Source organism: Chlamydotis macqueenii, chromosome 3 (assembly GCF_036417535.1).
Source record: "Chlamydotis macqueenii isolate bChlMac1 chromosome 3, bChlMac1.mat, whole genome shotgun sequence".
In the NCBI taxonomy this organism is placed as follows: Eukaryota; Metazoa; Chordata; class Aves; order Otidiformes; family Otididae; genus Chlamydotis; species Chlamydotis macqueenii.
This window is the reverse complement of record NC_141558.1, coordinates 95,625,368-95,652,785: the sequence shown is the minus strand read 5'-3', so window position 1 is coordinate 95,652,785 and position 27,418 is coordinate 95,625,368. Positions and strand designations below refer to the sequence as shown.

General features: G+C 43.5%; 1 protein-coding gene across 1 annotated transcript; it reads left to right on the top strand.

The window, feature by feature from the left end:
• The first annotated feature begins 513 nt into the window (after window positions 1–513).
• On the top strand, window positions 514–27,023 carry GPR137B (G protein-coupled receptor 137B). The gene is made up of 7 exons (XM_086744318.1): window positions 514–993; window positions 10,751–10,800; window positions 16,597–16,819; window positions 20,396–20,549; window positions 22,887–23,011; window positions 25,942–26,057; window positions 26,405–27,023. Exons 1-7 carry the CDS (start codon window positions 625–627, stop codon window positions 26,514–26,516), a joined length of 1,149 nt encoding a protein of 382 aa, XP_086600444.1. The 5' UTR covers window positions 514–624; the 3' UTR covers window positions 26,517–27,023.
• The last annotated feature ends 395 nt before the right edge of the window (window positions 27,024–27,418 follow it).

Sequence of the window (27,418 nt, the reverse complement as noted above, 5' to 3'; positions counted from 1 at the left end):
GGAAAAAGAACATGCCGAATGTGTTAGATTTGCTGTGCAAATCGTGTATTTCTTTGTAAACACAAAGGTTTCTGTAATGCAGAGCTGAACTGTTACAGCTTATTACAGGGGTTTGAATATCATTTAAGGTGCTTAAAATTATTCCTAACGAAATGCAGCTAAATAAACACGTGCTAAATGGGAAACAAGACAAAAAATCTTACAAAGATATGATGTAGCAGCCACTGGGAAAATGTCAGGTACCTGCTTCTTGTAGAAAATAGAACATTACTTAACTAATTTAAAATCCAGATTATTTTCCTTAGGAAAAAAAACAGCAGTAAACCGTTCAGGGGCTGGTGAATTTCTTTGTTTCTTAAGGATGGTAAGGATTTGTGCACAAACATCAGGGAAGGGCAGCTTTCTGAGCTGTTCCCTGCCAATTGCTGACAAAGGCAGTCCTAATGAATCATTCTGAATTGTGATCATGTGCTACCAGCCCACAGTGAGCTGCCAAAGAGGAAGTGCAGCTTGTTTTCTTTCATTTTCTTGATTCCTATGCTGTAGGAAGATGAAAGGAGAAGGAGGAGGAGGCAACAGCGGCAGCCAAAATTAATAAATAATTCTGACGATTCCTGATATCAAATGGAGGCCCCCGAGTGGGACCCACTGAAAAATGACACCCTTCCGCCGACCCTGACGCCAGCTGTCCCTCCGTATGTGAAGCTGGGCCTGACCATTGTATATACTGTTTTTTATTCACTGCTTTTTGTGTTCATCTACGTTCAGCTCTGGCTGGTCCTTCACTACAGGCACAAGAGGTTCAGTTACCAAACTGTCTTTCTGTTTCTGTGCCTGTTTTGGGCCTCTCTTAGGACTGTGCTGTTTTCATTTTACTTCAAAGACTTTGTCACAGCAAATTCTCTCAGCCCCTTCATCTTCTGGCTTCTCTATTGCTTCCCAGTCTGCCTCCAGTTTTTCACCCTGACCCTGATGAATCTTTACTTCACACAGGTAAGCAACAGATATTTGGTTGATTAAATCTGACAGAATGGTAAAGCATTATTTAGTAAGAAAAATGTAATTTCCTAATGTACCTTGGTAATGCAAAAAGCAGATTTCAGTTATTTAGTTGTGAATTTTAACTTTTGGTCTATGTGCAAGTGATCAGTGTTACAATGAAACTAGAGCCTGAAGTGATCATTTCAGGAATGGCAAATAATATATCTACTGTCTATTAAATGGGTGTCATTTAATTTAAAAGTTGGGGGTAAAGATATATAGGAGAGCTTGAAAGGTGGACATTCAAAATGCTGTTCTATTATTATTCTTTATTATTGTTGTAGACTTCATAAACCTTAGGCTTAGCAGACCTGATCTCTGTGTGCAGTCAGAATTGTAATTTCTAATTTTCTAATTTTGCTGGCAACCTCCCACCCCAGTTTTTCATAAGGTGGCTAACATGTTTCTGAGTGAGATTTCTAGTCTGTTGATCAGTTCCTACTGTGGACCCAAATTCCTATAATGATCCGTATTACAAAAAGCAGTGACTCCAGACTAAGTGCTGGTGAGTGCTAAGTGCTGTACAAAGATGCACCCTCTATTTCAAGGATGCTGTGATGTAAAGGTAAATTAGCTGTATAGTGGGGTAAAGGAAATAGTATCTCCATTTCAGAAAGAGGTCTTGAGAGTGTATCTGTGCTAAGGACAGCTAAGAAGCCAGATGAGTTGGGCTGTACAGCGCTCCAGGTTGCTGCAGTTAGACTTGCTTGGAAGTATTTATGGTGAACTTGGGTATCTTGGCACTGGGCTACAGGATGGGATACTGGCATGCCGAGGCAAAGAAAGGCTGCTGGGCTTGCCTAAGATCTCACAGGAAGTTTGCGGGAGGGCAGGGACTGGATTATCCACCTCCTCAGTCCCACTATGGACCTGAAGCAGGAAGCCAAGTCTGCACTGAGATGACCCTTGTCAAAGTCCACTTTCCCAGTGCAGGGGTAGTTGGCCAGGAGAGCACCAGCTGGTCCTGGAGCACCTCCGGCAGTGCTCAGGATGCTTTGAGTGTTGCTGTGTGCCCCAGTTGGAACCAGCTTGGTGCCTGGGTCTGGATGCTTCTGTAGTGCCTAAAGTGTTTAACAGTGCTTTGTAGTGATTACAGGCCAGTGAATTCTGAACAGCCTGGCTAGAGAGATCAGGCTGCTTCTGAGAGCTGCCGTCCCAGAGCTGAAAAAGCAGCAGTGGTAAGCATGACAGCTGTAAGAGGATCACTTGAGCTGTAGAGGGTATTGAGTGCTTAGAACCACATACACAGTTTTGTGCTTAGGTTTACTTTTCTGGATTCAGTGTCTGAAACACCTGCTAACTCACCCCGCTCCACTCCCTGGGACTTGAGATATATTAAGGGATTACAGGCACCTTTCATCTACATGCTACTCCAATCCAGCTCAGGCATGTTGTGACCTACGTTTCATCCCACAGCTATTGTGAGAGCCATTTGATAATGGTGCAGTTCCCCAGGGGCAAACGTCCATCATCACATACTCTGTCCCCATGAGAGTGGCTGGGACTAAGTCATAGCCCTAGGTCAGATTCTTCCCTCAGACACACACGTAGGGCTGCTGTGGAAATCTGGCAGCAAAACGCAGCATCCTCGCTCTTGGCCAAGAGCAGCCGAGGCTGGCACGAGCACAGAGAGGGCACAGCAGTCTGCGCTCCATGTGCCAGCACTTGGGGCAGCTTAGCATTGCGGGTAAGTGATTCATTTTGTCTAAGGAAGATCTAAAAAGAGAGCCTACAGAATGTGCACATATGTCTTTTTAAACTTATTTTTGGCATTGCTGTCTGATATCATTCAGGAAGTACAAGTCAGTGGCTGGAAACAGAAAACATGCAAAGGCTATTGGTTCTGCCTTTGAGACCTTTTCTGCTTTGTCACTGTGAGTCTTCATGATCTTCCTCTGAGCCCTTCTTTAAAAAAAGTGTAATAGTTACCTGTCTTGAAGAGCTGTTGTGAGGCTTTTGAAACAATATTTGCAAGGGACTTTCAGAGTTTGTGATGTGCATCATAATCTTTAGATCGTGGGCCACTGCGGAAAGACGTGTTATTAGTATTGTTGTTTGCTTTAGAGCTGGTTGCTCCCAGTGAAATCTTGTCTCAAATATCTCCCCAGCCGAAAGAAAGCCTTAAGAAATACAAGCCCAGCCATTGTAGGAATATAATGTGAGACACAGAATAGGTGCACATATTTTTAATTCACTGTTATTAGTTCTTTACTTCTAACCATTAAGAGGTGGTTTGGCTTGAAATTCAGCATCTTCTTGAGACTGTAGATTTAATGTGCATCGTGCTTTCCACAGTAGGCAAGCAAGAACTAGTGTGGAAGGGGTGGGGAGAGAGAATTTTGTTTTCAGTAATGGCTTATAACCTCACAGACCTGTTCAGAAACTACTTTTATCCTTTTTTTTTTCTCTAGAAGGAAGGCAAGAAGGGTCTGCAGCTGTGTCTCATTGCATGAAAACCGTGCTATTCAACGGTCACTTAGCTAGAGCGAAAGAAGTGGTCTATGTGCAGTATAGAGACAAGGGATCAGAAGAGACCTCATGGATCTCTGGATTTTGCAGGTGTTTATTTTCTGCTGTACGGCACCCAGACAAGTGGCACTGTTAGAAAAAAAAAAAACTTCTAGACGTAGATGTGAGAAGACAAAGTGATTCCAAAAACACTGCAAATCCTCCTGGCCAAACAAAAAAAACTCATTTGGCAAGTGCCGGAGGGCATTTTTCAGAATAATAAGCACCTTTGAACTTGACAGAAAGTTAGCCACAACTATTCTCTTTTTAATAGGTATCCCAAAGCAATGAGGATGCAAATCTAGACTGTATTTTATATGTAGCAAGACAAGTAAGCCATGATGGCGTCAGCACAGCAGAGGTTGTTCCCAGACTTGAGCATTGCCATCAGCAGATACAGCAGGAGGAGCTGTAAATGTGTTGGGGCAGGTAGCTAAAGTCGGAGACCAGTGAATGAAAGAGAAGTTACAATCAAAATTGTTTTGAGTCAGAACAACTCCTGAGTGATCTTTAGATTAAGAGCCAAATTTGGGGTCTTGCGCTGTGGTCTTCATGCCCTACTTGTGGCAGAATAGAAGATAAGGCTGCTGCAGATAGGACTTATACAATACTAGCTCCTCTCAGAAAAAAACATACTGCAGAAAATATGTATGATTTCTAATGAGAGTGCTAAATTTATTAGAATTTATTAATCCTGTGTCTGTATTCATTCTCTTCTAAAGGAAAAAAAAATAAGGTGACCGACTCTCTCAGGATAAGCCACTGTCTACTTATAAATCATTAAATTAAATCTCAAGTGCAGATGAGATCCAGTGGCACTTTCATAAAACAGTAGCCCAACATTAACAAATAACTGCATTGTACCAAGTCAGAGCAGCTCCCTGATCCGGATCCATCAGATAGGGAGCCGAAGTGTGTGTTTCCACCTACAGAGACCAAAAAGCCTATATATATATGTTTGGCTCACACCTGCAGCTCCCACGGGTTTATTTTGCTGCTTGATGAAGCTAAGACTGTAAATCAGCAAATAATGTATTTTCCACTTTGACTGACTCCAGACAGCAAGGATCCCAGGACTCAGGCACTCTTTTCTTTATGTCCTGCCTAGCCAAATTTTCCCTGCCCCTGACAAGGGGAACCTGAGATGAGTTTTCAGGCTTTACAGTCAGTACTGTGAGCAAAAATGTAAAGAGGCTCAGGGAAATAAAATAAGAAGTTGCCTTTTTTGGTGTATGTGAGAGGGGGGCAGAGAAGGGCTTGCTTCACTTTGTCCTGCTTCAGACTTTACATTTCCCTGGGGAACAGAACACAAATGAAGCAGGAGGGAGGCTAGCATGGAGGGTTACAGACTCAAAAAACAAGGTCAGGGCCAAAGACCGTGAGCCGTAGGGGTTGCTGGAAATCCCAAGCCTTGTGGCCAGGCACAGCAAACCATTTAGTGGGCTGTAGGTTTAATCAGCAGGTTGGGAACTTCTCCAGAACCTACGGAACGTGGTGCTGAGCTAAAAAAGTGTGAGGCTATATGGGTGGAGAAGGGCTGGTAGGCAGATTTACCTCTCTTTCCTCCTCCCTAACCATCCTCCCTTTTCTCTGGCATCCAAATTAAGAAGCTTACCTTGCCTCCCGGGCAGGGCTGATAAAATCAGGGACTTTCAAATGAAGAGAAATTGTGCAGAGTAAGACAGTTTAGAGAGGGGCTGGCCATGCTGAAAGTGCCTGGAAGGGTGGGGTAAAGCCAGCACAAGGCTTTCTGAGACGTTACATGTATCTCAGTGGAACTGGGGTACGTGTTACCTCTGGGAAGAAAATGAAGAGAACTTCTCATTCTCTAATTACTGGGGATAGCATTTCAAAAGTAATACCAGCAGTGAGAGAACTGAGAGGGTTTTTTATTTAGGATAAATATTTACCTTTTAGTAGAAATTAACACACTATATTTTATAAAGCTTGTTATTAATACCAAGCATGCTTTAGATGTACATAGAACTACATAGGACTCTATGGATGGTAAAGCATCAGCAAATATGTTTGCTGGAAAACATTGCCCTCAGTATTGGATCTAGAGGAGATAAATTGCAACTGCAGACTGGCTGGCTGTCAGCATCTGACATGAAGAATGAGGTCATTTGACTTAGAAAATAATTTGATAAGAAAGCTACACATGCAAGCTTACTGTAGCTGCCAGCCCCACAATGGTCCCTGTCCTTTCGGGACTATTTTTACCAAGGCTGAGTACGGTAGAGAGTCATGTTGCCCATGTCTGTAGACCTTACAAACCGTGTAGAGTTTAGAGAGTAGAGGGAAAACTTGCATGTTTTGGGGAACCTGTTCCAAAGGAAAGAATGACCGTGAGAGAAGGAGAGAACGGGAAAGGTGGGCCTGGGATTGGAAGATACACAGCAGAGGAACAGTGTACATGCTGATGGTGAGGGACCCTGGGACTGCATAAGGTTGTGGCATATTTTCAGGGTGCAAAGAGAAGTTTGCATGGAGTGTGACACAGAAAGAGAGGGATTGTACTGAAAGGAACTGGGAAGGAAAAGTACATGCTATGCTCCTTACAGAGTTTTTGAAATGAGAACTGGTAAATAAAGCTGAACTTCATTCCTGTGCAGAGGGCCAGCTTGAGACATATGCAAGCACTTAGCACATACCTGAGGCTTTTTGGTAAGCTGGGCTGCCACTCCTGTAAAAGTGAATTAATCAGCTAGCCCTAGAGGTGCACTGGAGGTTTGTGCCAGCAGTCACGTCAGTTCAGCTAAATCAGACCGTGGACTGAAAATTGCTCCAGTGAGATTTTCTTTTTCTTTTCCTCTGGGAATATGTGACTTGGCTTTGACACCTGTTTCATTGATACTTACAGGGCCCAGTAAAGTGTCTTTAAGGTCAGCTGTTTACATCAGTTCCTGCAACAGGAATTTTCCCTGGCTGTATGAAGGGCTTTTTGGAGTCCTTTTATACTGCTGCAGTTTTATAAGCCAGACATACATCTCAGGGGAGTGGAGGAGGGAGTGTGAGAATCTCATTTGAGGTTTCCAGTCCTTCAGCAAAAACAAGGAGTCAAAACAGGATATTTCTCCTTTAAAGAACAAGCGAAAGGGGAAACATTTTTAAGAAGAAAAAGTAACCCTCTAGACATTAGAAAATTAGCAAGAAATTTCACTGAGTTTTCTGTGTTGCTGCTCATCTTGCGGCTCTCTGAAAGGTCTTTTTTAAAAAGTCTGCCTTCTGCTTGCTGTTTAGTCTATTCTTAGGAATAGCCTGGTTTGCTCTGGTTTGCTGGAAGACTTGCTTAGATGACTCAGATATTGACTGGAAGCTTTCTCAACACTGCTGCAGGGAGGGGCCATTGAGCAACACGTCTCTTGAGCTAAATGACTGTGAAAAGCAAAAAGCTGCACCCACGCATGTAAGGTATATTGAGATCAGCTTCTGACATCCTTACTCCCACTGAATAGCCCTTTATTCTGTGACAATCGCGTTGCTTCCAGCAAGGCTGCTCATGAAATAAGGCCCCATCAGTGCTTAAGCAAAGGTGGCAGAACTTGGTCGCCTGTCTTTCTGTCTAGCAGTGAATTTGTAAGTGTCCGTGCCTTATACTGTAGCTTTCGTTCTCTGTAGCATCCATTTGCTATGCAGTGTTCATTTGCTTTCTTAATGGACATTTTCCTCTAATAAAATTCAGAAGCATTTATCATCTAGGACAGGTCCACCAAATGTCAAATCACAGTAACAGCTGTTTTGGTGATCTCACATCTGGAGATCCTGTTGGATCTGCAGCAGGAACATTGTGTTTGGTTTCAGCAAAGTTATCCACAGAGCCTTTGCTGTGTAGGGCAGCCTTGGACTGGTTTATGTGATAGGACTGCTCTGTGATATTACAGGGATGAGTGGATAATTTTTGGGGAACCACAGGAAATAGTATTCAGGAACTTGTGAATTTTCTAGGTTCTGCAGACCCAGCACAACTCATTGCCCACTGCAAATTCCTTGTCTTGTGCAGTTCTTTGCACGCGTTCTGAACACTTTTGTTCAATGCTACTCCTGAAGGCTGTCACAATTAACGGTATAATATGTGTGAGTAAGCACAGTAGTAGTGAGTAGTAGTAGTAAGTAAGTAAGTGAGGACTGTGGATTGGCCCTAGAGACAAGTTTTTCTTGTTTAGTTTCATTGAGGTCAGGAATCTGTTCCCTGCTGCTTGCCCATGGTGTCTTCCAGAACAAGCAGGGTAGGCAACGAGTCTTGTACAAAAAGTTTACGAAAGTGTTTTGAATCCTTATCTCCTGTTCTGGTTTTGTTAGTGAGGGGGGGCCTAAGGTGGTATCTTCTGTAGGAAACTGCTAGAAGTTGCTCCCCTTTGTTCAGTGGACTCGGCCGGGCCTAGGGCGGACCCGCTGCTGGCCAAGGCCGAGCCAATTGGTAGCAGAATGTCCCGTGATAACGCCTCTGCGATAACGTATTTAAGTAGGGGAAAACAGGAAAAAGGGAAGAGAAGATGTGAAGCAGCTGAGCGGGGGGCAGAGAGGGGCAGGCGCGAGCCTCATGGGCCTTGCAGGCCTCACCCTCTGGCCTCCCGCCGGGCAGCCGACTGGGCCCAACTCGGCCCGGCCCGGCTGCAAGAAGTGGAGAGGAGATGAGAAGTGAATAAGATGTAAAAATGATCCTGAGAGGCGTCTGCCAGCCTGTTGTGAGGAACGGCTGCAGACGCCAAGGTCAGTGAAGAAGGAGGGGGAGGAGTAATATGGCTCCTGGCCAAGATTCCTCTGCAACTCGTGGTGAAGACCATGGTGGAGCGGGTTGTCCCCCTGCAGCCCATGGAGGTCCACGGAGGGGCAGAGATCCACCTGCAGCTCGTGGAGGACCCCACGCCAGAGCAGGTGGAGGCCTGAAGGAGGCTGTGGCCCGTGGAGGGCCCGCTGGGACAGCTGTTCTAGAGGGACTGCACCCCGTGGAAGAGATGACCCACGCCGGAGCAGTTTCACGGAGGACTGTGGCCCGTGGGAGGGACCCCACACTGGAGCAGAGGAGGAATGCGAGGAGTTCTTCCCCTGACGATGATACAGTGGCGTAAAACAACGCGTGATGAACTGACCGCGACCCCCATTCCCTTTTCCCCCCCCGTGCCGCTCGGGAGGGGAAGGTAGTAGAGATAATGTTAAGCCCGGGAAGAGGGAGGGGTGGGGGGAGGTTATCTTGTTCCCTGTCTCATTCTCCTGCTAATTTTAGAAAATAAATGAATAGTTTTCCCCAAGTCGAGTCTGTTTTGCCCGTGACGGTAACTTTAAGGATTTCTCCCCGTCCGTATCTCAAACCTTGAGCCGTTTTTCTTATATCATCTCCCCCTGTTCTCTCGGAGGGTGGGGGGAGCGGGAGAGAGACTGCATAGTCTGGTCCTGATCAGGGCTGAACTACGACATCTCCTCTAAAAACTGACAGCCCCTCTCTGTGCACCAGGGAAATGCAGAACATTTGCAAGCCTCTTGTACCTCTCCTTTCAGTAGCAAGTAAGTAAAACAACAGAAAACCTCCTGAACCCCTGTGAGAATTCATGATCCAGGAGTTTGGGGAATCAGTAATGAAAATCTTCTGTAAGGGATACTGCCAGAGATGTTAACTAGTTAAAAACAGTGACAGTGGTTACAGAATATTTTTAGAGTTTTTTCTCCAACTTTTCAATTTTATTCACAGCTGTTATTTTTCTAGGGCCTGCTGAAAAGCTCAGTGTTCTCTGCTGGTTCAGCTAGTGCTAAGCAGGCTCATGCATCACAAAAATAATTTCCATGTCAAGGCAGCTGTTTGTGGTGAATAGGAGTTAAATGACAAGTTGTTCCAGGAGTGCTGGAACAAGTGAAGCCTGATTTTCTCCAGATCTGAGTCTCATGCTTGACTCTGAGCTGTTTCCATAACTGAGGCATTTCTTACAGCACTTGCCTATGCAGAGTCTCTCGTATTTGGTGATGTCTAGGATCATTATGCAGGATTCTCCTCAGAGAGGTCGTGTATCAGAGGCATTTACAGGGTTCCTTATTTCTCTTGGGTCATTAATTTTTGGGATGGTGATAAAGGATCATGTCTTTGATGCTTCAAGTATTTTCCATCAGTTCTCTGACTGACTGGAGTATTTTAAGATTAACTGGGGGACAGATAAACAGGTTGACAGGCAGACACATGCCTACACATAAATAGTGATCATGTAAGTCCTGTTTCCTTGGGAAAGCATGATAATCAGAGCAAACATTATGCAAGTTGTACTAAAGGGCCTGCAAAACCAAGTGAAATGGATAAGGCAGGATAACTTGAGGAGAAAACAGCTAGGAAACAACCCAGAATAAGTCATATAGCGTGGGGTTTTTTTTTGTTATACTAGTAATCAGCATGCTTTGATGTTGGTTTAAATAAATATTTGTAAATTGAGTGTGTTTGGAAACTATGTTAGCTTGTGAAAAAGCAGTGATGCTTCCCTGACATTTGTTTAATAAAGAAGATATAAAATATGTTAGTGTATTTTTGTGTAATTTCTGATGGTGGTTAAACACCTGGTGACTGATATTACCTAGCTACATTGCAGAAATATGTCAGTATCTTGTCTTTTCTGTCACAGCAAGGTAACTGCTGGACATGAGCTATGTCTCTGTAAAAATACGTGGTGTTGTATAGTAAACGGACAGTCAGCAGAAGCCAAATATGCATCAGAGTGACAATGAGTTTGATTCTTGATGGCATCCTTTTGGCAATGAAACATGGATACAAACATCTTTATCCAATTTTAGGCCAGGATACTATGCCAGACTCTTCATGTGAATAGAGCATCTGACCCAATATGCCGGTATGAGCTGGTCCACATGAGAGAAATGTACTGTTAGGTCATCTAAGAGCCTAATAATTACTTGCCTCTGTGGTTATACTGGCATTGGTCCTCTTGTGAATACCGGTACAAAGGACCATATTCTCAAGCCAAAGTAAGTGAACATAGTAGTGTAGACAATTTGTATACAAGTACATAATGATCACCTGCTGAGCAGTTTTAATACTTTACTTAGAGCTTGCCTGCCATGGATAACCAATAAATGCAAATCTGTTCTGTAATGAAACCTATCATTACATTTCTTGTGACCCGTGAGACAGGATTCCTCTGGATCACAGCCTCTTTCTTTACTTCCACGTATCCTATGTTTGATGCAATATTTTTCTGGTTTGCAGGTGATTTTCAAAGCTAAGTCAAAATATTCCCCAGAGCTACTGAAATACAGGTAAGAACTATGCAAACATTCAATGTGGTAAAGAAGAGTAGCCATGCTCTTTGAGAAACACTGTGTCTTTGATAATGTGGTGCTCCTATCTCAGCTATTCATATTTATGTACCAATGTTTTACGGTGGTAGTTCTGAGGCCAGCTTCTTCCTGTGACATTTTGAAGTCTGTGTCATTTCCCAATACAAGCACCATTTTTAGACATTCACATATTTCAAAGGCAAATATTTCAAATGCAAGCAGAAAACACTCACCCTGGTGATTTTTTTACAGGTTCTTAACAGTTGTATTGCTAGGTGAATTCAGATCCAGTGCTTTGGTAAAGGTAGCAGAGTGATGTATTTATTGTCATGGGGGACTGGGTATGTATTAATCCATGAGGTCAGACTCAAAAGTTTTGGGAAGATGAGAGATGAGAGAGATGAGAGAAGAGTTGTGAAGGAAAAGAGGTAGAGAGAATAGATTCAACTTGATGATATGTTTTGGAGCTCGAATAATCTCCCCTGACTCCATAGAGCTGAGGATATGGTAGCTTTGCATTTAGGTGGAGAGATTTGTTTGGGATCTTGTTGAGGAGGGATTGTCAGGAACTTCTTGAAAGCTCCCCAAAGGGCAGTAATGTCCAGAAAGCTGAGCAATTAACGTTTATTGTGGCAATGCCTGAAAGCCTCAGTCAGAGGGAAAGTGCAAGGTCCTGCACCTGGGTCGTGGCAATCCCAGGCACAAATAGAGGCTGGGCCGAGAATGGATCGAGAGCAGCCCTGAGGAGAAGGACTTGGGAGTGCTGGTGGACGAGAAGCTCAACATGAGCCAGCAATGTGCTCTTGTGGCCCAGAAGGCCAACCGCATCCTGGGCTGCATCAAGAGGAGCGTGGCCAGCAGGTCGAGGGAGGTGATTCTGCCCCTCTACTCTGCCCTGGTGAGACCCCACCTGGAGTACTGTGTCCAGTTCTGGAGCCCCCCAACACAAGAAGGACATGGACCAATTGGAGAAGGTCCAGAGGAGGGCCACAAAGATGATAAAAGGGCTGGAGCACCTCTCATGAGGACAGGCTGAGAGAGTTGGGGCTGTTCAGCCTGGAGAAGAGGAGGCTCCGGGGAGACCTGATAGCGGTCTTCCAGTACCTCAAGGGCACCTACAAGAAAGATGGGGAGAGGCTGTTCGGTAGGGCCTGTTGTGATAGGACGAGGGGTAATGGTTTTAAAATAGAGGGGGGTAGATTTAGATTGAATATTAGGGAAAAATTTTTTACACTGAGGGTTGTAGAACGCTGGAACAGGTTGCCCAGAGAGGTGGTGGAAGCCCCATCCCTGGAAACGTTCAAGGCCAGGCTGGATGAGGCTCTGAGCAACCTGATCTGGTCGGGGATGTCCCTGGTCCTTGCAGGGGGGTTGGACTAGATGACCTTTGAAGGTCCCTTCCAACTCTAACCATTCTATGATTCTATGATTCTATGATAAGGGAAGAGAGATTGTCTCCATTCTAAAGAAAAAAAAATTACCATCTGAAATCAGGATAGGAAAGCAGAGTAATTTGAAAAGGAAATCTATTATTTGCTGACTGTTCAGGAGAACACAGTACTGTATCAACAGGTCAAATATTAACATTGTCCATGCCCTGGAAAGTTTGTTATCTGGTTGGATTTTGGTACAGCTGGAGAGGCAATCATCTGGAGCAAGTGCTTCAGAAACCATGTTTGGTAGAGTAGCAGTACAATGAGAGCAGGCTTGGGGTGGGCTGTGCTTGGGCTGGTGAGAGTACAGGACACAGAGAGTGTGATGGCTGACTGAGGGATGTGGACTCCATGTTGAACTACAGCGATGCAGAAATTGCCAGGATGGGAACAGAGAGGCTGCATTCTATTTTGGTGGCCTCAGGAATGCTTTTAAGTTAGTGGGTCTGTGTGCATAACTTGGCCACATCCCAAACCACAAGGGGCAAGAGCTGGATGCTCCCTGTTAAACACTGTGGCGTACAAATAAATTTATCCCCCCTTTGCACTCTGGTTTCTGTGGGAAGGAAGTTCAGGAGCATGGGCTGGCAGACAAGCACAGCACACACCAGCCAGGTTCCCAGCCAGTCCCCAGTGCAAGTGTGCCTGCCCCTAATGGTACGCATAGGCAAGAGGAACAAAGAGGATGGCTTTGCACAAAGCCTGGGCTGCAGGTCAGGGTAGGTCTGTGAACATGTTCCTGGCTGGCTTTAGAGGTGAGAGGTAGAAGCTTTGAACCTCATCTGTTACTGATGTTTGTGGAAAGGCTTTATTCCTGAAAACTGCTTGAGAATGTCTTCAAGCAAAGGGAGTTTGTGATACTTAATCAGTGCCTATGAAGCGACTACATCAGCACCCTGCTGATGTAGCTCTTGGAGCATTTCCGTTCTTAAACACTTACATATTGTGACTGGATTTACTCATGCACAGACTACTCTCCCCGCAACAGCTCCGTGTCCACCCTGCATTCCTAACACAGATCACTTTTGGACCTGGTCTAGCCTTTTCTCTCTTATTTAGCTCTGTTGGTAAAGGACTTCAGTAGTATTTGGTTTTAATATCTAGAACCCTTAGCATGAAAGTGCTTTGCCTGTGTAAGAGCCACATAAAGCTGACCTTGTTTCCTTTCTTATACAGGGCAATTGAAGTGGTGTCAGTGCATGCACAGCCACAGCTGAGGTCCTGAATTGTAACAGGCTAGTGAAAGGTCATAGAATCACGGAGTGGTTTGGGTTGGAAGGGACCTTTAAAGTTCAACCCCTGTCCCATGAGCAGGGATATCTTTCATTAGATGAGGTTACTCAAATCCTGATGGAAATGTGATAATGGATGATAAAGATGGATGGCCAACAAACAGGGTCTAGAGTCTGCACTTACTGAATTTTATTTTTCTTCATTGCTGAACGTTCACGTTTTTATTTTTTCCCCCTATTTTCTTTAATAAGTGTCAGACCTTATTGCCTGCTATTGGCATTTCTGCAAGAGATAATGGCAACATAAACAGGGCAATTGAAAGGTAGGACTGTGGTCTATGTATCAGCACAGGTCTCAGAAATCATAATCATGTCAAATACTGAAAAAATTGATAAAATCCTATGAGAGCCATAATCTTAAGCAAACTTTACTCAACACAGCCTTCATGATGTTAGTCACTGTGGCAGAAGAGCTCATAGCAAAGCCTGTGCCAGCCCAGCTTCCTATTTAAACAGTCCTTCCGCACGTCTCCCTGGGCTTGGGGATTTCTTACAGTCACTGGGTTTGGATGAGGCTTGCTGTGCTGTGTGTGCATGCCTTCTTACATGCAAGCCTCAGATGCTGTATGGTTTCTGAGGAAATGCAGTAGTTTCAAACAGATTTTCCTATTAAACAAGGCAAAACTCACTGCATTCATCTGCAGTTTAATTTTAAGTGCAAATAAAAACTTAAGGGTGTATCCAGCCTGACACAGAAAGAACAGAACGCCCTAGCACGTGCTTTTGCCAGCCAAGTCGGATTACACACAGCTCCTTTTAAGGGACTAGCCCCAAAATGGGGATTAGGCACAACAAGCTTTTGAACAGTCACTGATACAATCTGGAAGCACTTCTTCTGCCTTGCCTTTCTATTTTCTAAAAAAAAAAACCCCTATGCTTATTCGTGCCTTATAGGTGCCCTTGTAGTTGAGCTGTAAGGGTAGGTTCTGCCTTTGAGTGAGTTAGGAATGCTTTCTGCGGCTGTAGAGACCCTAAAACCACCCTGAGAGACACAGCCTGCGTCTCCATCAGTGCTTATTCAGAAGATCAGCAACAACGCTCCTATTGTCAAAACAAGCAGCCGTTTCCCTAGCCACATCATGTTAATAAAGGGGATGGAAGATCATTATGTGAAGAGATGCACAACTGACTGGCCATGACAGCTCACCCTGGCACGTACTGGAGTGTGTGGGCATGAGAGCATAACAGGGCTTTTTTTTTTTTTTTTTTTTATAAACTCCATCAAGGAGGAGCCTGGCCTGGAGGCCTCTAAGCCTTGCTGGTTGCAAGCCAGCATCAAGGGCATGCAGGCTGCGCTGAAGCAGAGGGTCCGTTTGACTAAGCTGAGCAAAAAGAGAGCGTATCCCTACTGTCCCGCAAGCAGGCAGCATCTAAGAGCATACCTTTCCTTATAAGCCTGAACTCCATAAGAATATTTTACCTGTACTACAATGGAGGAGCAGAGATGAGGCTACTAAATAGGCTTTGGGAAGGGAAGGAAAGGAAGACACATGACCATCACTTAAAGACTTTTAAGGTATTAATAAAAGCTGTAAATGTACCACCACTACAACTAGGAACGGCACTCTCCAGAGGAAGCTATGTGAGAGAGGAACTTCAGGACTGCAGTGCTTCCAGCATTAGGCTGTGAGGTTAAAGAAACTACTTCTAGCTGCTTATCCAGAAAACAGAGCCCTGCCCTAGAAGTTTAAGAATGAGTACAATCTTCCCCTTGAGAGGGAATTTCCGTAACTGGCAAGGAAAAGACAGCATCCTTGCTCTCTGCCAGATATGGCTGGAAAGAAGGGCACTGATTCACAAGCAGGGACTTTTAGACTTTCAGTTCTCTCTGTTACACATTCTGAAAGTCTCAAAGGCATACACCTTTCTTTCTTGCCCTCTGAAAAGAAGCCAGCTATGCTTCAGCTTTGTTACTGGGTTGATGCTATCTCAAAAGGATATGAATGTGTGAAAGAAAAAGATCACCATCGGGTAAAATATTTTTACACAATCAGAATTTGGTTCCTCAGAGATGGTCTGGCTGTTTGTTGTCAGCCAAATTCAAAGTTCCCAGCAGGCATGAAAAGCTGTGGCCAAAATCTCTTGTTCAGTGACTGTGAATTATGACCCTTATCAGTAATTGCCCTGGTCAGCAATGGTAATGAAGTAAGCAAACACCTGAAATGGAAACATCTTTTTTTTTTTCCTTTTTTTTTTTTTTTTAAGTGAAAAGCTCCACAACTGTGTGTAGCAGTAAAGAGGAATTAGAAGCAGCTTTCCTTGAATATGTGGTATACTTATATTGCAGGTATCAGGGTTGGGCAGGTGGGAAAAAACAGATGGAAAAAACCAGTCCAGCTTCTGGTCTGTCACATTTCTGTTCCAGCTCTGTTCCTGTGGTTGTGCAAACAAACCTTTTGCCTTGTGTAGGTGGCAAAATGCCAACCCAGAATCAATATGCATATTTAAATTTCTTCATGTTTCTTTCAAGAGGTTGCCCATGACTAAGTTATTTAGGAAAATGGACAGAGAAAGATGCTGTGGAACCAATAACTCGGAGATTTTTCCTACTGTTAAGACACTTCCCTAATTTAGTATGAAATCTGACAGCAGACATCAGCAGTCAGCGATGCTTCTCATGACAGTGGTGATGTAGTAAAACCAGGATCAAAACCAGTCCATTCCAGGCGACTCAAACTTTTGCAAGGTTTCTCCTGTCAGTGAGTAGTCGGAGGGTTTATGCTGCTAATGAAGTGCACACTCTAAGAAAGTACATGTGTATTTTAAGTAGTTTTTAAGAACTATGCTGCAAACAACTTCCATGTTTTGCTGCCAGACATTAGTTTCTTTACTCACAGCTTATTGTGTAACTGTAAAACCAGGTTTGAAATAAGCTAAGTTAATCTCTCCAGCAATCTGGAGCACTTTGATTTGGGCTTGGGCAGCTGGTCACTCTGTCCGCTGTGGCAGCCCAACACATGCAGCTTTCATTGCTCAGAGTGCAAGTTCCATCTCATGACTGACACTTGCTGAACAATGTCGCTAAAACTGTTTTCTCCTCACTCTCCCAGGTTGCCCCTCTACCTGGCTTCTCTTTTCATAAGTCTCCTCTTCCTCTTGGTGAACTTAACATGTGCAGTATTGGTGAGGACACAGAATTCAGAGAGAAAAATCATTGTCTCTGTCCGGGTGGCAATTAATGACACGTTGTTTGTGCTGTGCGCTGTTTCACTCTCCATCTGCCTGTATAAGATTTCCAAGATGTCTTTAGCCAACATTTACTTGGAGTCCAAGGTAAGGTACATTTTCAGTTCTTTTCAAGCACCTTCTGAGAGACAAAGACAGTGCAAGGCAAAGCTACACGGCTATTTAAATCCCCTTGGAGCTGGAGGCCTTAAACTTCACAGCTTGTGCTTGGCTGGCCATCCTGCTCAATATATGAATTGAATACTATGTGCAGTAAGGGTGCTTTTGGCTAACACCACTGACCCAAAAAGTGTATGTTTGAGGCAGTTTACAGAACTTATTGGCTGGAGTTTCTAACAGCTGTTTTTCAAGCAGATACTGCTTTTTCAGATCCCCATCTGAAGACCACTTCATTTCAGTACTGCTACATGGAAGTGGTCTGTACTTTGGGATCCTCCAGCTTGTCAAATTATTGACTGATTAAGTTAAATGTTTAAGGTAGCAGCATGCTAGAGGAATATGAATCTCCCTTTATATGTTTGCATACTGTCCTATAGATAATGTGTTTTAAAAGACTTAATGCATTATAAATTCAGCCAAGCGAGGAGAAGGGGGAAAAAACGTGTCTCTCATATTACTCTACAAAATGTTTTTTAAAGAAATATTGTTAGGTTTACAGCTTTGGACACATTCAGTGTTCAAAGCGCTGGGTGGCATCACGTAAGCCTGCAGTGTTTGTTATAAAATTAGTGAAGGTGTTTCGTGTTTATAAATAATGAAACAGGGCTTTCAAAAGTCTTTGCATTTGCAGTAGATAGTTAAATCTTGAAATAAATTATTAATTTAACCAGTAGCACATTGACACAAAAAAAAAACCTTTCAAAAATGTAAGTTTCAGCTATTATTTAGAAGATCTTATAATTATTATTTAGAAGATCTTATAATAAAATTCCTTTTTCCATGTACTTAATGAGATGAAAGGCGTACTTTTCCTGTTTAATCAAATCTGGCCATACTGCACAACAACTGAAAGTTCAGGGCTGAATAGAAGATTTAAAAACACAGCTTAGTTTGTTTTGTTTCTTTCAAGCCTGTCACTTGCTGACCAAAGGGCATGGGTGATGGATTATTTTTACTAGTAAGAAAAGTTTTTCTACTGCTGCAAATCACAGAAGCATAAATCTCTGTAACAAAGCAGTGTTAACCTAAGGGAGGCTTTGGGAGATTACTTTGTTCCGTTTCCTCCTCCTGCAGGAAATTTGATCTTCTTTACTTCAAGCTGTTTCACAAAAAACAAACAAACTCTAACGTTATTGCAGACAGGAAAGGACAGGACACTCGGCTGATGAAAGTTTGAATGTGGAAATGAGAACTAAAGAGCGCTTTGCTCGTTTCTGCTGATCTGAAATGGGAGTTCCTCTGGGGACTTCCAGTAGGATTTGGCTGCACATACTTAGGGATACAGATGGCTGGAGCTGGCAGTGAAAAAACATCCTGCTTTAATCTGCTACTGTTGTGCTGAAAAAAACTAGCTAAAGAAGAAAAATCCATTCTCCGCAGTGATATGATAGAAGTAGCGTTGGATGTAACGCGTGCTCTGCGGAGCATGCAGATAGGCACTGCTACTGGCAGCCTTTTATTTGCATCTCCCATCTGCTGACGCTCATCTCCTGACCACACGTGAAAACGCGTTCACCTCCGTGACCTGGCGTAGGGCACTGGCCAGTTTCTCTGCACCAAGCCTACAACAGCACCAAAGAGGTGCACAGCCCTGCCCTTAGGTGCCAGCTTGGGCCAGTTCTGTGCTGGCCAGAAGCATTGTGCAGTGGGACATGCTACAGACTCGGGGCTCCTCCTCTTTTCTGTAGGGGCCTGTGACTGAAAAAGGATCCCTCTGGCTTTACTTTTACTTTTGCACTCTCCCTTCCCCAAGGCACTAAGTATATTTGACTGGCCAGTAAAACCAGGACACTTCTACCCCCTTTTTTGTATTTGATGGGATTGAAGTTTGTTAACTCTCTAGCATATTTAACTCCTAACTATTAAAGAATGAGAGCTATGTAGGGAAACCTATATAGGGAAATACTGACCCCATTCTGCTCTTCACTTCTGCTATCCCCAGCCTGTAAATGCCACTGAGCTGGGATACATGGGCCAGTCAGCAACTTCTCACCCTTAGTTTCCATGACAGCATCACTGACTTGCTAGTACCGCAGGAGAATAGAGAAGTGCCTAGCAAACATTTCCCCTTTGTGGCGTTTCCTGCTCGCTGGTCTTGCCACAGCTTTCACCACTGCCTGCTGTACACCTGGCTTCCATTCCCGTATAGCCGCAGGCTGTTGGCTCACTCCTGACATGGCTGCAGGTTATAGCTCTGCGGGCAGTCGTAGTTCTGGTGTGTTCTAAGCAGGAAGTCAGTCAGAGAGGTTGACTGCACTGAGGATTTTGTAATATTCCTGACTGTTCCCTGAATCAAGTACTTAAGTAACCATTCTGTTATGTCTCTGCTCTACCTGCCGCAGTGCTTTGGACCTCTGCTCCTTGGCTGCAGACCTGGAAGCAGAGTGTGTGAGCGCAGGGAATAGGGTGCAGACATTCCCGTCTACTCCCAGTGAGGGGAGGAACAACTTTCTTCTTGGCCTCTCTCTCTCACACAGATGAGAGAAGCCCATCCTTGTGATGTGAGTCTCTGCCAGGAGAGGAAGAGGGCAGGGCTCATGAAGCAAATGACTGCAAAGTATTTTGCTTCCCTGAAAGCGCACAGAGCTTTAGCCCATCATTCCTCCTTTGGCTATGCAAAGCACTGTTCCAGAGCCAACTGCACAGAATTTGCTTTGAGCTTTTTCCTTCTAAGCCAGTCCCATTTTTGTACATCTGCCTGCCTCTGTGATCAGAGTCACGCTGATCCCTGTAGCCATGGCTGCTGGATTCCCTTCTTTCTTGCTGCTGCAACAACTCCAGTGCTGGAGTCTTGGTCCCCCACAGGGACCCTCCCCACCTGACACAGTGGTCAGGTGTCTCACTTGTTCCTCACACTGGATTAGGCTCTCTCCCCTGCTCTGCCCGTTTTACTCTCTGGGGCTTAGGAACTGTTCTGATTTCACACTTTTCAGTCTCATTCCTCCCTTTGTGCCCAAGCTGCCACTCACAGACTGCCCTGCCGTGGTCACTCTGGTGCTTTCACTTTGTCTCCTCTGTGTTGACATTAGGTGAGGCAGGGTGTTCTGTTCCTGTCTGTGCTGTCTTTAACTGCTGACTGTTGCAATCTGCTCTGTACTGAGGAACTAGGTGCACAGTAAGCAGTTGTAAAAAGATGCAGGGTTGCATCATGCTGGCTAGGCAGCATCTGAGACAGGGTGCTTTGTGGCTAATGCACAGCTGAAAGCTGAATTCTTTTGCTCCATGTGATACCAGATGTTTTCATTGCTCTGAAAATCGCGCTTGTACAATGCGTTGTAGGAATCAGTAACAGCCCATCTTGGTAAGGGCTGGAACTGCTACCATTGCCTGGAAACCCCTGCGCTGATAAAATACAGGAATGTCCAGAATATAGGATATACTGATCAAAGAAGGAAGAAGTCATTCACATTAAGCAAAGGAGCATGGCAACCCTCAAATCCATGCAAAGGAATGTTCTTCTCAGCCACCCTTATGAATAATAACCTCTGTTTAAATCTCTTCCAGGGCTCATCTGTCTGTCAGGTGACGAGTATAGGAGTGACTGTTATACTACTTTATACCTCACGAGCCTGTTACAACTTGTTCATCTTATCATTTTCCCAAACCAAGAAAGTCAATTCTTTTGATTATGATTGGTACAACGTATCAGATCAGGCAAGTATGAAAGTATTTGCTAATGAGAAAAATTCATTCTGTATGTGATGGCTGATTTCCTAAATCTTATGACAAGAGGAACTAACATATTAAAATCCTATTATTTTTTTCTTTTATCCAATGCACTAAGATTGTTTTGCTCCAGGAATATAAATGTCTTGTAATTTCAGTATAAGGAGAAAAAAAAAAAGTGCTAAAAGAAAGAAGTAACCACTAGCCAAATATTTTTTTTAAATCAATCTGTAATTTACCGTGATTTTATTGTCCAAAAAAAATCCTTTTATTAAAAAGATAGGTGTTTTGTCCATTAGAAAGAATGTACTGTACTTGGAGAAGCAGAAAAATGGTACTTGATTCCACTGAAATGCCCAGTTCTGAAGTCATAATCAAATCTCCCATTGCCATGCAGGGCTGTGGAGTTATTTACCTGAATTCTGTCACTGGCGTGCTACCTCCTGTAGTTTGAGGATAACACTATGATTCTTCCCAACCTTTAATTGCAAGTGACGATTCAGATTGAAAACTAACAGTGATGAAAATGCTAAAGGAAGTAGCAGGAGATTCTTCACTGAATATTATGAAATTTGGGCATCCAGCTCCTTTCTCTGCTTTGAAGCATGTAGTTAGGTCCCAGTAGTTTTCAAGCTCTGTCAAGGCATGGGCCTGGGTCTGGACCATGAGTACATTTTGTTCCACCTCAAAATCCCAGACACATGACATCTCCCCACCCTCTCAGCCAGCACCTGCAGACCCAAAGCAGTGTTCCCAGCCGCGCGAGGAGGCTGGGAATACCCTTGTATCACCAGGGTAGCCAAGCAAACCTGGAGCCATTAAGAGTTTTCTTTTGAGTAGTAGATAAAGCTGTAAATAAGAAGTAGGTAAACAGTAAGGTAGGATTGCCCAAAGGACCTCATTAGGAGTGAGTTGAGTAGGATCTGTCAAGGGACCACTCATCAACCCTGCTGCAGTGCGGAGGAGTGCGGCTAGGCAGTGCCACTCGGTGTAATTGGAACACGCAGGTTTAGGCAGAAGGGCACTAGGTTGTGATTGATCTCCTGAATCGAGCGTTTTCCCTCCCGTCGTTGGGGCCTGGAGTGTTGCTGCTGCTGACCCCTTGCAGGGGGCACGTCTTGTGCTGACTCCTACAGTCTGGAGTAACAGGTGCTGGAACTTTAGGTCCAGAATTTTGGTCCTGTTTCTTCCCTGGACGCAAAACCTCTGTTCATAGGGGGCTCGCTCGAACGCTTTAGGCCTTAGGGCACTGCTACTGATTTTTGGACATCTGATCTGAATTGTGACGTTAGGGTTGCCTGGATTTTGGGGTAAATAAATTGAGCCGTATGTAAAGGCTGTGGAACTAAGGAGGACGTACTCAATTTGGTACTAGAATTAAGACTTCTTTTTAAAAGTACAGCCCAATGTTTGTACTGTGGTACTGCCTCAGGTGACCTGTCAGAAACATGACCCTTTTCTGTACAAAACATATGGAAGGACAGGATTTGCCGTCTGCAGCTGTGGTGAATGGTGGAGGGGAAATCTAAAGAGGAGTTCAAACCTAATGCTAGAGTAACAGCGTGGTTATTCAAGCTAACAATGTGCACCAATTTGAAGGGATCCAAATCTTAATGTTTAAAAGGCAGATTATCAGCAATGCCCTGGAAGACCTGGGCATTGACTGTTCCTTCACATATTATTCCCAGCTGGAAAAGGACTGGAAAACTAGTTTCTCATTGCCTAAATTGGATCACTTGGTCAAATAGTTGCTTGCCAAGCTCTTAGACTGGGAAGACCCCTGCATTAAACTTTGATTTTGCTGAAGGAAAGACAGGAGAAGGAGGGAGGAAGAAAGGTTTTAAAATAGAGGGAGGTAGATTTGACATAAGGAATTTTTTTTTTACAGCCAGGGTGGTGGAGCACTGTCCCAGGTTGCCCAGAGAGGTGGTGGATGCCCCATCCCTGGAAACATTCAAGGCCAGGTTGGATGAGGCTCTGAGCAACCTGATCTGGTTGGAGATGTCCCTGGTCCTTGCAGGGGGATTGGACTAGATGACCTTTAAAGGTCCCTTTGAACCCAAACTCTTCTATGATTCTCTTCTGTTCTATAAGGTAAAAGGGAAGTCATGTGCCCAACAAGACAGAGTATTGATTTTTTTTTTTTTTCTAGTATGCTTTTAATCATTAGCCAGGTTGATCTGGCGTTACTGGATGGAATTTCTGGCCATGTTATCAAGCATCTCAGCCACTTAAATATAGGTCTTCATAAGAAGACATGTTGCTTCCTGCACCTTTTAATTGAGCTACCATCCTTATTTTTAAACATTTTTCTCTTCTCAACAGGCAGATCTGAAATGTCAGCTGGGAGACGCAGGTTACATAGTGTTTGGTGTGATCCTTTTCGTCTGGGAGCTCTTGCCTACTTCCTTGGTTGTGTATTTCTTCCGTGTCCGAAACCCTACAAAAGATCTAGTAAGTGGAATCAGTGTGTGTATTTGTTAGTGTAATGTCCAGGCAGGTCTGGAGGATTCAGCTTCTGAGGGAGATTTTCTTCTTTATGTTTTGGCTTCTCTTTTGCAATGTATCCTTGGCAGAATAAAAGCAATGCAAATTTCCCGCTTCTTTATACTAAGTCCTCATGAGAGAAACTCATCATATTTACCCAGAAGGAAGACAAGGTGTTTCTCAGACAGTTTACTTTAAAACTCAGGGACTTTCTTGAGTTTAGGGATATCTTCCCATTGCATTAATACAGTACTTACTGGACTTAGTGGAAAGGGGAGTTTGTTATCCAAAATTGGGATCTTTTGTCACATAGTGATGAAAATGGTTGTGTGTTAACTGTTCAACAGCATGTATGAAATAATAGCTTGAACTCTTTCAGCCCTGTACCCACTGAATTATTTCCATCTCAAAGATCAATAGCCATAGTAAGCACTTGCTGACATTTTTGTTTGCTGTTTCAGCAGAGCAGAGATCAAGATGTGAGCTGTAAGGAAAATTCCCTATAAGTATCATTAATATCTAGGTAATGAATGGATGGACAAGCATATATTTATAGCTGTAGGCAACATCTCTGGGTTAGCATAGGATATGTGGTTGACAGGCACATGGGGAACATCAGCCCTGCACTAGGATTACTGAGATAATGTCTCTTTTTCTAGGCCACACCAAAGCAAAGCAAATATTCCCCAAGAAGGATGTGAATGGTAAATTCACAAGTAAGAAAAGCAATTAATAGAATAACTTTTTAGAGAAGGTGATGTTTTTTATTCTCACATGCAGGTTTCAGAGACAATGATAAAGCCAAGCTGAACAAGGAAGTAACAAATCCCCACCTCCTTAAAGTCCTTCTTATTGTTCACCTATGATACCTGACTTCACGTTAAGAAACCCTATGGAACCCCATGTCACAAAAAAAAAATCTCAGCCTCACCCCTGCTTAGGAATTAGCCAGGACAACTGCAAAGAGAAGAAAATAAATGTTTTAAAGTACAGTCCAGTGGTGCTGCTTGTCTAAGAGACCACAGAGAGATCTCGTTTTGTTTAAAGTGAGTTTAGCAAGGCTAGACCTGGTGGTCAAGTTTGGGTAGTGTGGAAAAGATTCACAAGGGAAGGAAAACAAGGGATGTTGTCTAATTTCTCCCTTCAAAAAGCTGATTGCATCCAGACGTGGAATCCTACTCAAATGAGAGCTCAAATGGAGTCAACCAGGCTCTATTCTCTCACAAGTTAGAGCACTGCAGTACACATATAACATTCTATTTTTGCATTGTGATTTGCAGAAAGCCGTAAATCTCCAACTTCATAAAGATACAGTTCAGAAGAGCCAATTGGTGATATCACTTCTTTTTATGGGTACCTTTTTTAGAGTAGACATTATCTGTCATAGTGGATAGGTCATCTATGGATTTTTTTTTTCCACACAAGACAAATGTTTATGCTAAGCAATATCATGGTAGGAAGAAAGCTGGAAGCAACAATGTTAGAAAGAAACAAAAAATGGAGAGACTCTGTAGCAAGACAAAACGGAACTTCAGTGCAAGTAAGCCACAAGAGGGAGACCAAGGGCCGCAGGACTTCAGTCTAATGCGTTCCGTAGGTTAACTGTTACCGCAGTTAGGTATCAAATGGTCCAGTGGTAGAAATTTGGCCAGAAAGCAAAGGGTTAGAATTAAAGCAAACCCTATTTTAGTTTAAAAATCTTAACGACAACTCTGATTTAGTAAAAATCCAAAATGTTCTTTAATAAAGAACAATCTCAATAAATAGTTATTCTTTGGTTTTACATTTCATTCAGGGTTTCAGAAACAAAAAGTTTGAGTAGAGGCAGCCTGTGTTCAGCGCTGTTCAAATGTGAAGCTCCCCTCTACAGACGATTGTAGCCTGGAACAAACCGTCTGTCTGCTTTGGTGCTGACACAGGGTAACTGTAGTGCATGGTCCTTTGCCTTGCTGTACCTTCAGCCAGACAAATGTTGGAAATGGAGAGATGACAGAGACGGACCTATTTTTAGTTCGTCTTTGTCAAAGTCATTTAACATCTGAAAAACAGGGGAAGATTAAACTGCTCTCCTGCTTAAGACCAAGGAGAAGATGTCATCCTGTGTTATCCACAGGTGCAGGGAACATTGTTCCCTGAGGATGGAAGCAGTGGATCAGTGGAAGAGGCTGAGCTGGGTCCTAGATGTCCCTCTGCACTGTTTCCCGAATCAAACTGACCTTTTGAGTCTTGTATGTTTTCTGTTTTGATTCATAGGGAAATAAAAGCAAAATACTTTGTAAATTAAAGAGTTAGATGTACACCCCTTTCCCTGTTTTATCAAAGGACCTTTCCTTGGGATTTGACCCTCACAGCGCTGTAGTGTAGATACTGAAATTGCTCAGAGAGGTCCTAAGGGGCTTTTCAGCTGTGGTTTCACTGAGCAGGGTGCCAAGGTTCAGCATGATGAGTTCCTGAGGCAAGCGAAGTAACACACCAGGAGGGACGGTTACAAATGTGGGAGGTAAAACCAAATCTCTGTGGGTGTTTCATATCCTTCAGCTCCTCATCTGCTTCCCTACTGCTCACTTCAAGTCAGCTGGCTAAAAGCGCAGTGTCGAGGGTGGACAGGAATTCAGCAGACAGGTTAAATGCATAGTGCAGGGTGGCTTCAGAAATAGGTCTTATCTGTTAGCTAGAAGGAAGGAAAAGGAAAAGCTATTAAGATCAGTAGATTGTCACTACTTTGGTGGAGAAAAACAGAAACTGCAGAAAGATTTCTGTTGTCTACAGGAAATGTAACACTGACTGGTTTATTTTGGAAGCTAGGAGGTAAGTCTGCAGTGACTTCTTGTAGAAGTCAGGCACCAAGCAATTTATCTATCTGTTACAAGTACTGACTAAAGTTTCCTTTCCCTCAGGCCAACGCAGGAATGGTCCCAAGCCATGGCTTCAGTCCCAGATCTTATTTCTTTGACAACCCTCGCAGATACGATAGCGATGACGATCTAGCATGGAATATTGCACCACAGGGCAGGTATGATGCAAGAGGGAATTGCTTGCTTCCTGTAATAGAAATTGATTGAGGAGGAACTTGCACACACTGCGCAAGACTAGTGTAAATTGTCTAGCTCCAATTGTTGCATACGCTCCAGGGGGTGAGGCGAAGGAAAGGGGGAAAGCTGAAGTGGAAAGGCAGCACTGAGTGATTCTAGGGTCCCTTGTACACGGGCGCAGGAGGCTGAGGTCTGGTTTGGGTTTTATTTTATTTTTGCACTTCAATGTGAGAACTACATCGACCTGTTTGCATTTTGCCCACGTTCACTAACCAGTTATCTGCAGAATCAGCCTGCCAGTCACTAATTCTTCTGTTTTCTTTTTAAGTTTCTCTCCAGACTACTACGACTGGGGCCACCAGAACAACAGCTTCATGGCTTACATAGGATCCCTCCAACAAGATCCAGCATTGGACACAGACCAGCCGAGCCCTATATGACTTCAATCAACCTCAGCATTCTAGGACATTCCAATATTAAAACAAATGTTCTCAAAAAAACCGCTTAGCAATTTTTCTTCACCTTTTGGTTTTTAGAAGTGTTCCTATGCACAGATAAATGAAGAACTTGTCTTTGCCACAAGCTTTTCATAGTTCAAGAAGTATAAGCTAATGATTTAAACTTTGAAGACTGTTCTAATTAATACCTTGTTCTAAGCCATGGGTTTTTGGGCTTTGGATAGAGTTGTTAAGAGGGTATAATTTAATCATTTTATGCTCATTTTAAAAGAGCAAATTTCATGAAGTGAAATGGCATAATTATTTTTGAAGTATTTTTATTTTTACACTATGTATTAGGTAGAAATAGATTATTATGATGAATATACTGTAAACACACGGACGGGTTGTTCAAACGCATGACAGTAGCGATTCTTACATGCATATAAAAGCCTGTAAGGGAAAAATATCAACCCGATTAAATACTGTCTTTTCAAGTTATTGCTACAATCTCAGAGCACCATTTACTCTTTGGGTCATCACCGCTTACTCAATATGGCAAGATGGTTGGAGGCTAAAAGTCATCTGTACTCTACTTACGATCTCAAAACACACCGCATTCTTTTAAGAAAGTAAGAAAACGGTATCTTCTCAGCAGCGATAGGGACAGTCTCAGAACAGTAGCGATGGACACCTGCTCTGGTTGGAGCATTGTGACCTGCACAACAGGCTGAAAATTTGTACCTTTTAAAAATTAAAGTTATGGTATCATCTCTGTCAATGAGTTCCAGGTATGATATGTAGAAGAGTAAGTCAAATAGCTAGCCAGGGAGATGGATGCGTGTAACAGTACTGCTACGGTAGTGCCACACTTATATGCCAAGTCTTGCCAGGGTCTTGGATGG

Coding starts and splice junctions, on each gene's coding strand:
- GPR137B (XM_086744318.1), top strand. CDS start 625: ATGGAGGCCCCCGAGTGGGACCCACTGAAAAATGACACCCTTCCGCCG. Junction 10,801..16,596: donor CCAGAGCTACTGAAATACAG/GTAAGAACTATG, acceptor TCACTCTCCCAG/GTTGCCCCTCTACCTGGCTT. Junction 20,550..22,886: donor CAACGTATCAGATCAGGCAA/GTATGAAAGTAT, acceptor CTCAACAGGCAG/ATCTGAAATGTCAGCTGGGA.